This window comes from Lepisma saccharinum, chromosome 29 (genome assembly GCF_977018435.1).
Source record: "Lepisma saccharinum chromosome 29, izLepSacc3.1, whole genome shotgun sequence".
Lineage (NCBI taxonomy): Eukaryota > Metazoa > Arthropoda > Insecta > Zygentoma > Lepismatidae > Lepisma > Lepisma saccharinum.
The window spans coordinates 22,136,518-22,148,493 of record NC_139257.1 but is presented as its reverse complement, the minus strand read 5'-3'; the positions used below and the strand labels follow the sequence as shown (position 1 = coordinate 22,148,493).

At 33.3% G+C, this 11,976-nt stretch overlaps 1 protein-coding gene across 1 annotated transcript; it reads right to left on the bottom strand.

Annotated features, from left to right (window-relative positions):
- Positions 1-11,218: 11,218 nt before the first annotated feature.
- On the bottom strand, positions 11,219-11,626 carry LOC145981424 (uncharacterized). The gene has a single exon (XM_083114659.1). The coding sequence runs from the start codon at positions 11,624-11,626 to the stop codon at positions 11,219-11,221; it is 408 nt and encodes a 135-aa protein (XP_082970785.1).
- Positions 11,627-11,976: the final 350 nt, after the last annotated feature.

The following is an 11,976-nucleotide window of genomic DNA, read 5'->3' as shown; positions in this document are numbered from 1 at the left end:
TATTAAAAATCTTGTTGAGAAAATTAAAGATAAATTGTTTAAAATTGGGTCACACATTTGAGATTTTTAAAAACTGATACTCCCATTAAATTCTACGGAAAAGTTTATTAAAAATAGGATTTTGAATTCTTCAAATATCTTAATTAGCAATCGAGAAAATAATAAAAATAGGTTTTTGCCCCTGAAAGTTATGCAACCCGTATTGCCCCTGTAAGTTATGCAACCCGCAATACATGGGTGGGCTACCCAAATCTGAAGTCAGATTGCCAAAATATCTAATAGGAACCTAGATAATGAATTTCTTATTTCTGACCGCTGTGCATTATATATACACAACATTTTTTGAATTTGGCGCCATGCCCCTTAGAATTAGACCGCCTGCTCGACATATTACGCAATATATGTATCGTAGCAAATCTTCGTCGCCGTGACGGCAAAATGAGAATATTTTACCTTATAGTGACATCTAGTAGAGAATTGTGAAACTTGTTAGATGTACACACACGTGGAACTATAAGAGACCAATTTATAACATAATATTCTTGCCTGACTCTGTGGCTCAGGGAGTTAAGGCAACAGTCTAGTTAGCTTGGTTCAACCGATAACGTAGGTTCGAACCCGGCTGAGGAAGAACAAATTTATACACCCGGCCGGGTATAAATTTACTTCCACGCGACTGTTAATGCAACTGAGTATTGGTGGGGAGTGGGAGATGTGGAGTATATGTATGCTCTCTCAAGTTAGCTAGTCTACACTTAGAGTTGACGCAATAAATTAGGGGCCCCTAACAGGATGTAGAAAATTGGAAAAAAATAATAAGAAAAAACCTGGGTGTCCATCTGGGGGGGAAAATAATAAAAACCAGCGCTGGTCCTCTCAGATGGACATCCAGGTTTCTCCAAACACGGAGTTTTGCTTCCGTAAATAGTAAAAATTCATTGCATAACTCCATATCTCAACTAAAATTCACCACATAATCATAGATAAAAATCATTGCATAACTCCATATCTCAACTAAAGTTCACCACTTAATCATACCATAGAAAAATTGAACCTCTGGCGTGGACGTAAAGTCTCGTAAGTTAATCAAGTAATGAGTAAATGAAGGTCACTGGCGAGAGATTAAGTTCTCCCTAAACCTGTGTGCGCACAGCTGAAACCTCTGGCGTGGGCGTAAAGTCTCGTAAGTTAATCAGCTTTCAAAAAACCTAACTAAGGGAGTTAGTCTCTGGTGAGGTTTCCTCATAAGAGGTTTTTTAGTGGTCTTAAAAAAAATTTAAATTGGAATACGATAAACGGGTGATCTTACCAGAACAAGATGGTGTTATTGACACGATTCCTTATGGATATTAAATAAAATAAACTTGTACATTTATTATTTATATATTTTTTATCTTATAAATGAATCAGTCATCACACAAATACCTAGGCGCTAAATCATTAGAAAAAATGTTAAATTCGTCGTTCGAGTATATCAAGATGCAAGATTTAGAAATAGGTAAACCGTATGAAATCACCAATGGTGAAATTGTAAATACAATGCATGGTCTAAAAGCACGCGTTACATTAGATAACAAAAACAAATTGTTTTTACCAGATCGATATGGCAAAACCTTAACTAATGAATTCATAAAAGAACTTGTTGACGATAAATTTAAAATTATATATAAAGGTAAGAAAGAGCTCTTTGATAAGCAAACAAAGCATGACATTGAATTTGTTAAACCATGAACTAACAGAAAATATCTAAAACAGCATCGTATCCCTTATAAGATTACTGGTGGATATGATGAAGAGAATAAAATTCACGTAGAGAGTGTAATTGTAATAAATCAGTCAGACACCGTCTCAGAAATTGAGAAACACTATATAAAATATGATGGACAAGAATGCTCTTGTTGTGACTGTAAGCATGAATTAATTACTTTTTTATCGGATATGTGTAACAAATGGCTGTATGCATAATAAGATCAAAGCGGAATCAGATAATATACAATAATAAACAACGCCATTTATATTTCGGTTTCCTCCAAAAATAAAAATTCTCCAGAAAATAACAAAAATATAGCAGAATTTTTACCTTGTTTTTTTAACACTTTTTGCCCTGATTTTGGGTTTTTACTTTACGTTTATTGGCGCCTGCTCTAGAAAGTGACAAAAATATAGCAAAATTTTTACCTTGTTTTTTTAACACTTTTACCTTGATTTTGCATATTTCTCTTTATATTTTTGGTGATTTTTATCTTATATAAGACATATTTTGAAAAGTGTCCTCATCGGCCAGAATTTTTAGCTTGTTTTTTTTTTAAATTTTTGTCCTGATTTTGGATATTTCTCTTTATGTTTTTGGTTATTTTTTGTACTGCTCTAGAAAGTGACAAAATATAACAAAATTTTCATTTTATTTTTTTAATACTTTTACCTTGATTTTGAATATTTCTCTTTATGTTTTTGGTGATTTTTGAAATATATAAAACATATTTTGAAAAATGTCCTCAAGGCAACACCATAGTAGTGGTATACTTATCTGATATTAGTCCTGCATTCATGTTTTATCTTTAATATGTATGTTATAATGCTATAAGACCCGTACCAATGACTAATTTAAGGGGAAGATTGTAATCCGAATGTATGGAACAAACAGAAAATCAGAAATGCTGTGAGGTTGATTGGATTATGTTATTTTGCGTTGCTTTTCAACCAACTTTGTCTAATCGCAACAATGAGGATGAGGTATAATATGATGAAATTGTTGAAAAACACACTCACAAAGAACAACTATGCCCAGGGCGGGATTCAAACCCGGAACCCCTGGCATCAGAGCATGCTGTGCTAAACACTCCTCCACGACTGCAGTTCAAATGAAGTCTACAGGAATTAAACAGAATGGACTGTCCTATCTAAGTGAGACGTCTGGTAGCCTCGCATCAATGGTTATAAAACTGAACCTACCTAATAATGCAGAATACAAACATCTTAGGCTTTCCTTTCTACACAACAAACTCATTCATGCAAGGACAAAATTGAAATTTTTACGAACGTGAAATATCGTCGATCTTAATTTCCTAACTTTTTATAAATTCACATTTAAATATTTCATAGTTCGAGAGAAGAGTAGAGCAGGGCCCTCATGGCCCCTCCGCTGGGTATGGGCCTGTTTCTTACCATAGATTGTGATTAGAAGTGTAATGCTGTGGAAGATCCAGTAATCTGCTGTGTTTTTTTTTTAAATGAGAAAAAGAAAGAAAAGGATGGAGAACCCCCGAAGCATACATTGAAGGGTATACGCTTAGTGTCCTGGTGCCTTAAAATAAACCATTTTTCTGAATTTAATGCTACCCCAGCCTTTTCCTCTTTTCTGTTTATTATTTGAAATATACAAAATACAATGCAAAACTACACAAGAAAAACCATGGTAGTACAATATTGTTGATGAGATTATACGCATTTGAATTTATGTTAACCCATTCTGGGAGCCAGAACGGTAATTATTTGTCGGAATTCCATTACCCAGCATTGCAACACTTCGACGCTGGGTGCAGAAATTGAGACTCCCATTGGGAATTCTTGCACCAGTTTTGAATATTATGAAACAGCAGGGACAGTGTATAACTGAAGTGGAAAAACTAATTGTCCAGTTGTTTGATGAAATGAATAATAACGGACGAGTGTGCTACGACAGTGAAAATGACAGAGTTTTGGGTCCCCATAGAAATGTTCAGCTTGCAATGCTTAGAGGAATGAAAGGTGAATGGAAACAGCCAGTATACTATAACTTTGATACGGCTATGACCAAGGCTTTGTTGTTTCATATTATATCAATTGTTGGGGTAGCTGGATATAAAATAGTCGCTATAGTTTCGGATCTAGGTGGAAGTAATACAAAACAAATGAAACAAAAACAATGGACCTAGAGCTGCTGCTCTTCCAGTTCTTTCCACCACTAGCCGTGGATAAGTTTATGCTTTTACATACTTATAATTCTTCTATACACCATTACTTTCATGTATTCTGTGTAAGTTGTTTTGCGATGCTCTTCAGTATGTATTTTTACTCTTCAAATCAAGAGCGTTGCATGCTTTGCAGTGCTGAAAATAGCAAACACACAGAGAGTGTCATGCTGATGATGTCACAGATCCCTGCCGAGGTTGTAAACACAAGGATTGACAAAAGGGCGTGTTATGACCAGACCTTCTAGAGCGGGGGAAAGTGGGCTTCCACGGACCTTACTCTAAATCCTATATCAGGTAACATTTGAAGATTCTTCAAATATTAATCAATCCAACTGTCTCATCCTTTACACGCGCGCATGTGACAAGCACCACTACATTTTCTGAATGCAATCCATCCAACTATCCTCCCAGATGCACGAAAATAACAAAATCTCTCAAACCTATATCGGGTAAAATAAGGGGCAAACTATCGATGGTCCAACAGAACCATCTAAATGCAGGCTGGATAATCTACAACTGCAAACTCTCCAACCATTGCCACTAAATGAGAGCCCTCCCACCTCACATTCTCACCATCCACCCACTAACCACCTCCCGTCCCCTCAAATCCCACCAACGGATTCAACACCTGGGAACCACCTGATATCTTACTCCCTAGTCTTCTAACTCGGGCACGAGCTAACTTGAGAGTAGGAACATCGAGGGCCCAAGAGGACCATTGGTACGGTGTTGGAAGTAATGTGCTCTGCACATCCAACCAATCTCACTCTCACCGTGACAAAGAACCTCACCAGCAGCAATCAACACAGGAGAACGAACACCTGACCGTCAACTCGTTTTGAATGATCTTCAAAAATGAGCAGAAGAATCAGTGCTCCTGGTTGTTCTGCTGAATGGGTCATTTGAACATTCTGCAAATGCCGATCCATCCAACTGTCTCATCCTTTACACGCGCACATGTGACAAGCACCACTACATTTTCTGAATGCAATCCATCCAACTATCCTCCCAGATGCACGAAAATAACAAAATCTGTCAAATCCTATATCGGGTAAAATAAGGGGCAAACTATCGATGGTCCAACAGAACCTACTAAATGCAGGCTGGATAATCTACAACTGCAAACTCTCCAACCATTGCCACTAAATATTAGCACTGCATATGGCAGATACTTAAGAATTGCATTGGGTATAAATTTCCTTAGAGTTCATATTACACACTACATACTGATATTTGATTACTTACGCAAGTGTCTTAAATCCAAGGAACCCCGAGGAACACTGAATTTTTAAGCCAAGTCCTTCGTTTTATAAATAAATCATTCTTTCTGTTGCTTTCTGTTGCTTAGAAACATTTCATTGTGTGCAAACAATGTTCATTATTGCATTCATTTCTGAATCGTTTCACAATATAGTTGCCTTCTTATTGCAAGAATATGGAAAAGTTCGTCTTAAGTTGGCATTTTTCTTATATTGTTCTGTTACAATTGTGGATATAAAAGTTTTATTTCTTAGAAACAATATTCATTGTTTCTACCAATATATTTATAGACTGCTGAAAACAATTAGGGGTCATGTAAAATATCGCATTAAAAATATGTTTTGAGTGATATTACAAACTACACTTGCCCAAGAACAAACCGAAAAGCAGAATAGAAACGTTATTGTCATGTAGACACTTTATTCGTGGATATCTGATGTCAGAATGAGTAATTCCCAGGCCTGTACTCAGGATATTTTTGAGCGAGGGACCAAATCCGAAAGTGTGTGTGTATGGGTATAACTACTATGGGGTTGCCTTGAGGACATTTTTCAAAATATGTTTTATATATTTCAAAAATCACCAAAACATAAAGAGAAATATTCAAAATCAAGGTAAAAAGTATTAAAAAAATAAAATAAAAATTTTGTTATATTTTGTCACTTTCTAGAACAGTACAAAAAATAACCAAAAACATAAAGAGAAATATCCAAAATCAGGACAAAAATTAAAAAAAAAACAACCTAAAAATTCTGGCGGATGAGGACATTTTTCAAAATATGCCTTATATATGATAAAAATCACCAAAAATATAAAGAGAAATATGCAAAATCAAGGTAAAAGTGTTAAAAAAAGAAGGTAAAAATTCTGCTATATTTTTGTCACTTTCTAGAGCATGACAAAAATTGCCAATAAACGTAAGGTAAAAACCCAAAATCAGGGCAAAAAGTGTTAAGAAAAACAAGGTAAAAATTCTGCTATATTTTTGTTATTTTCTAGAGAATTTTTATTTTTGTAGGAAACCGAAATATAAATGGCGTTGTTTATTATTGTATATTATCTGATTCCGCTTTGATCTTATTATGCATACAGCCATTTGTTACACATATCCGATAAAAAAGTAATTAATTCATGCTTACAGTCACAACAAGAGCATTCTTGTCCATCATATTTTATATAGAGTTTTACAATTGTAATCCACACATGAATTTTATTTTTATCAATCTATTCATATCCACCAGTAATCTTATAAGATAAGTATAAAAGTAAACAAAAATGCTATTTATATAAACTAAACAATTATTTAATAACCATAAGGAATCGTGTCAATAACACCATCTTTTTCCGGTAAGATCACCCGTTTATCGTATTCCAATTTAATTTTTTTTTGAATTGTTTTGTTAACCAAAGTATGGGTTTTTCTGCTTTTTGTAATTTGGTTATATTCTAAAATAATTTTATCAATTTCTTTATTTAAAATCTTTATCATTTCAGCCATATTTAATTTCTGAGAGTTGATGTAGTTCAATGTGAATCCTTTAATTTTGCACACAACTTTACCTTTTGATGTTTTATATGCATAGCTCTTTGGTCCTGTAGATATGAATTCTATTATGTAATCACCGCTTAACTCATCTGTCCATTCTCCAAGCATGCAACCAGTTTTTACAGTGTTTGTACCATCATCAATGTATATAATAGAGTCAGTATCGTAATAAACTACTTTGTCACCTAGTTTGTCAAGCATATCATATAATCTCAATCTAGAATATGATGTTGTAAATAATGCAATCAATATGTTTGTTTTTGTAGGATCTTCCAACCACTCATCTTTTGTTTGATACCTAACCTCAATCATATCATTGTTGATTAATGAAAGGTTAATACATTCCAGTTTAGGATTCAATAATATATCATACAGATCTTTTGCTGAGTTGATATAATCTGTTGTTTCCATTTTCCTACGTTGACCAAATTTACCGTAGAATGCGTTTAATAATAGTTTAGCCATTGCACGTAAAACTGGATTAGGTTTAATGTTATTAATATCCAATTCGATACCTAATCTATTTTTTACATCTTCGACATACAATTTTTTAGTGCTGTAATTATTTTCCCATTCACTTGTTTCTAATTTTATTTTTAAAAATTTCGAAATATAGCTTTTGAACATGTTGGTGCTAGTTTCTTTAAAATGCCAAACTTCATATATTTTTGTTATTTTGTACCCCATTTCAAGTGCTTTATTAATTTCCGGTGTGCTCCATGTACCAGTAAATCTTTTTTCAATATCTGAGTGATTGCATTCACGATTTTTAGAATAAACGCATTTACCACATAATGGAAATATCAGTTTTTCTTCTTTAATAGGTAGTACAGGATGATATAACTTTCTTGGTGGTTGTACCTTGCATTTAATTAATCCAAACCAATTCGGGTTGTAATTTTGAGGATGTAATATTTTTACTGGATGACCAACAGGAAACTTGTCATAGAACATAACTGTTGGATACAAACTACAAATATCTATATATTTTAACTTTTTTCCACGAACGTGTAATTTACTTGCATTTGTTCGTCCACCGAAATAAGCATCCCTAGGGGTGATTGGTGTTACTATACTTTTTATTTCATGTTTAAGTTTTTTGTATGTAGGTTCCCAATCACACTCCCACATTTCTATAACATTGTACCCTTTATCTTTTAATTGCTGAGTAAACCGTTTTGTTTTTTCATGAAGGTCACCCATGCTTTCTTGCTTCTTGTTGTTAATTATATCATTTTTGTAACAGTTGGGACAACCATGCCAGAAGCACCCATGGAACTGATAAACTGTGTTGGTTGTTTTATCAAAGCCATCAACCTTCCGACCTAGTATAGCTTCTTCTCCACCGTTTAAAGCGTGTTTTACATTATCACCTAATGTTCTTAACCATGATATAGACTTTCTACTATACGTTTCATGGTTGCTATCTTTTAATACAGCTATGGTATCGGATTTTATATGATGGTATCTAAACTCAGCCATTGCCACACTTGAGATTGTTATATATTGAAATGGATCGATGTTACACGTATCTAGAAATGTTTGTCTAAGTTTTCTAACTGCTTGAGTAAGTATGTCTACATCTGACTCACAATACTCACTCATTTCTTTTTGAAAGTCATATTTGTAATTCTCTTCTACTCGTTCACGATGCCACTGTAAAAAGTGATTTCTTGTGTGCCAATGTTTACAAGTCGCATCAGGTTTGCATTTACTACATCTTTTCATAGTGCTCTCTCCATAATATTCAATATTCGGTATTGGTCCCACATATGTCTGGTTTTCTGTTGTGTTGAAGAAGTGAGGAAAGTATCCTTTTTTTAAATCGGCTAATTCAAATGTTTCTGGGAATGTACTCAATGGTTGTGAGATAAAGTTGTAGCTATCTATGAATCGCATATTTGCATTCCTAAGTATCATGGACATGATTTGGCAACCTTTATAAATTGTGAACGGTTTGTATCCATTTCGCATACAGTAGTTCATAACGAAATACCAATCATACGATCTAGCGTTGTGCGCTATAACTGTATAACCACGATGATCTTTAGATATTAACCACTTACAAAATTCATCGCTATCTTTGAAATGAATTTTTTGTCCATTTCCAAAAGCATACTCAGCAACCACATAATTGGGTTTGTGTTCTCCAGTTTCTTGGTTAGCCTCGAAATCAATTGTTATATATTTTTTTGTATATGTGCATGTAGGTTTTTGTAATGTATTCTCTTTACAAGTATCACATGTTTTCACTTTTGAAAGTGTTTTTTTTAAGGTTGTGTAGTTTTTACATTCTTTACATTTGTACATATATCCATCTACTTTAGTTTTCTTTAAAGATTCAACATAACGATCCACAACTACTTCATCGTAATCAAAATCAGGATAATAGTTTTCTTGTATATATTCACGTGCAAGTTCATTAATTTTTTTTTTGGTATATTTAGTTACTATATGTACATTATTTGGTGAGCATTTTTCACATCCTTCTACGTAACAGTCATCATTTAATTTTCTTACACAGATTCCACCTTTTCCTTTTTGCCACTGCATATAACACAGATGAGTTTTTGTTTCAACTTCTTTTTTACAATTTACACAAATTTCGTATCCACATTTATGCTCCTCGTTTCTCTTACATATTTTATTGCATTGTAAACATTTGTAAACTATTTGACATACCTTTTTTGTGCTGCCTAAAACACTCTTCGTTGTAGCAATATCTATTGCAATCTTTGCAGTATATGGCAGATTTGTTACCAAGATGAATGGGGCCGCAACATGTTACACATAATGCTTTGCATTTATGATTTTTGTGTTTATAAGGTGTTTCACATCGATCACAGAAATTCGACATTCCTAAAAACGCACTCATTTTAGTAATCACGTGAAAGTGATTTTCAACTTTGTACAAGAATATAGTTATATCTCGTTCACCTATTCCTTTGTATATAATGGTGTTAAAGTTTTCGGCACAGACAATTTTTATACACACGTTTTTAAGATAGCGTTCAACTTTTCTAAAAGAACTTAGATCAAACGGTGCACCAGGATCGTGTCTAATTTTGTTGCATAACTCTATTGCTAAATCTTCTAAAGCAATCTCATCATATTGTTCCATTATTTCGTTAAAATGGTTTACCAGAGAACCATGGTTGATTGTTGTACTAAAACCTGTAGAGAAAGCTTTACTATGAAGCCTTGGATTTTCGATAACAAAGTTTATTCTATCTACGCCTTCTCTAAACCCAACAGCTGGATTTCTTTTTTCAATAATTTGATTAATAATATCATGTAATGCAAAGAAATCTACGTTATTGTTGTCAACTCTAAATTCCACTCTATAGCGAGCATCCGAAAATACTGTAAGGTGTCTAACAGATTCTTCAATAGCTACAAAGTTATCATTGGATGCATCAACATCAATTGGAGAGATATTAAATATATCCTCAACATCAACAGTGGATTGGTTTGCCACCAAAGTATCATCTAATGGACGTGATATGTTAAATATGTTGTTATACTCATTATCAGTTTGAGAACTTGGTGTAAATAGATCATCACTGTTGGCAATATCTGTAAATGGCAATTTTTCTAGTTGAGTTCTTATGTAGAACCGAAGGTCACTTTCTTTTTTATATTTGCTATATCCAGTAATTCCATTATCTCTAGCAAATTGTTTTAAATTATTTATACCCTTGGTAATATCTAACAAGTCAACTGGTTGTGGAAATTCTATATTACGTCTTGCAAATTGTTGTAAATCCAGCATATGTTTTATATAATCCCTTAGTTCCTCGATTGTTTTATATTTGTTGCATCCAGTTATATTATGCTCTTTAGCAAACTTAACTAAATTACGTCTACCTTTTATATTATCAACAGCATGAGTGGAAGCCTCTTGTGTTAGTTGTCTTCTTATGTACTTCCTTAATCCGTTTATTGTTGTGCATCTGTTATACTTTTTGATACCATGCTGCTTAGCAATGTTTATTAGAGCACGCTTGGTACTTATATTATCTAGATCCATTGTATTATTTATATTAGAAGTATTGTGTTGCACTATATTATTATTTAGTATCTCCATTTAATGCAAAAAAAAATTAGCAATACATTTTTAACATACCGTAACTTCACGTATAGTTTTTGTTTCTAGTTTATGTAATTGTACTAGTAATTCATGCAGTCTAGATTTTTGGTGTCTTTTAAAATTAAGGTTTGATATATCTTTGTTGCATAAATCACAATACATTTTTTCAAGCCTTTTTTGATTAATTATTTTTTGGCAAACATGACACGTATATCCAAAACCATTTTTCACGCATTTATTTTTAACAAACTCATTGAGAGGTTTAACAGTCTTACAAATAGTGCATTTTCTTACATGCTCCATTTAATAGGGTAAAATTTTATCTTATATTAATACTGCACCCTTACTTCAATATGTAGACAACCAAATTTAAACAACAACATCCTTTTTAGAAACCCAACTGTTGTGTGAACTATCAAAACCAAGCCATTTAACATAGACCATATCTTCTTTTTTACGTAATACTTTCTCAACCAAGTATACATCGGGGTGTTTTGTTTTCTGTAGTTCTTGTTCATAAAATGTGCCGATGATTTGTTCGCCCTTAGAGTCCTTGAGATGATAATATGGTGGATTGCTTTTAAATACTTTTTCAATTGTAAATATCTCAGTAGACCAGTTGGCTGTGTATCTTTTCTCGAATATGCCTTTTATCTTACTAACACGTACATGATTACCAACATTAAATTTTGGATGACTCTTTGTTAGGGCCTCACTACGAAACACACTGTTGTAGATCATCTCTTGGTTCTTTAAGCTGACCTCAACAGGTTTCATTTTGATAGTGCTATGTACTGTATGATTGTAGTTGTGCACTAATTTTGTTAATATGTCTATCCATTTATAATTACCTTGTATGGAGAACTGTTTCCACATTTTTTCTTTAAGCGTTCTATTGAATCTTTCAACAACGGATGCTTTGATGTTTGTATAAGTAGAATAATGATTTATGTTGTATTTATTCATGAGCTCCTTAAAGTTCTTGTTGTAGAACTCTTTACCTTAATCGGTTTGAAGATTATTTGGTTTTCGCTCATTCAATATGTGTTCGAACGCGTCGGTGACGTGCTTTCCAGTTTTATTTTTTAAAGGAATAGCCCAAGCATATTTAGAAAAGACGTCTATAA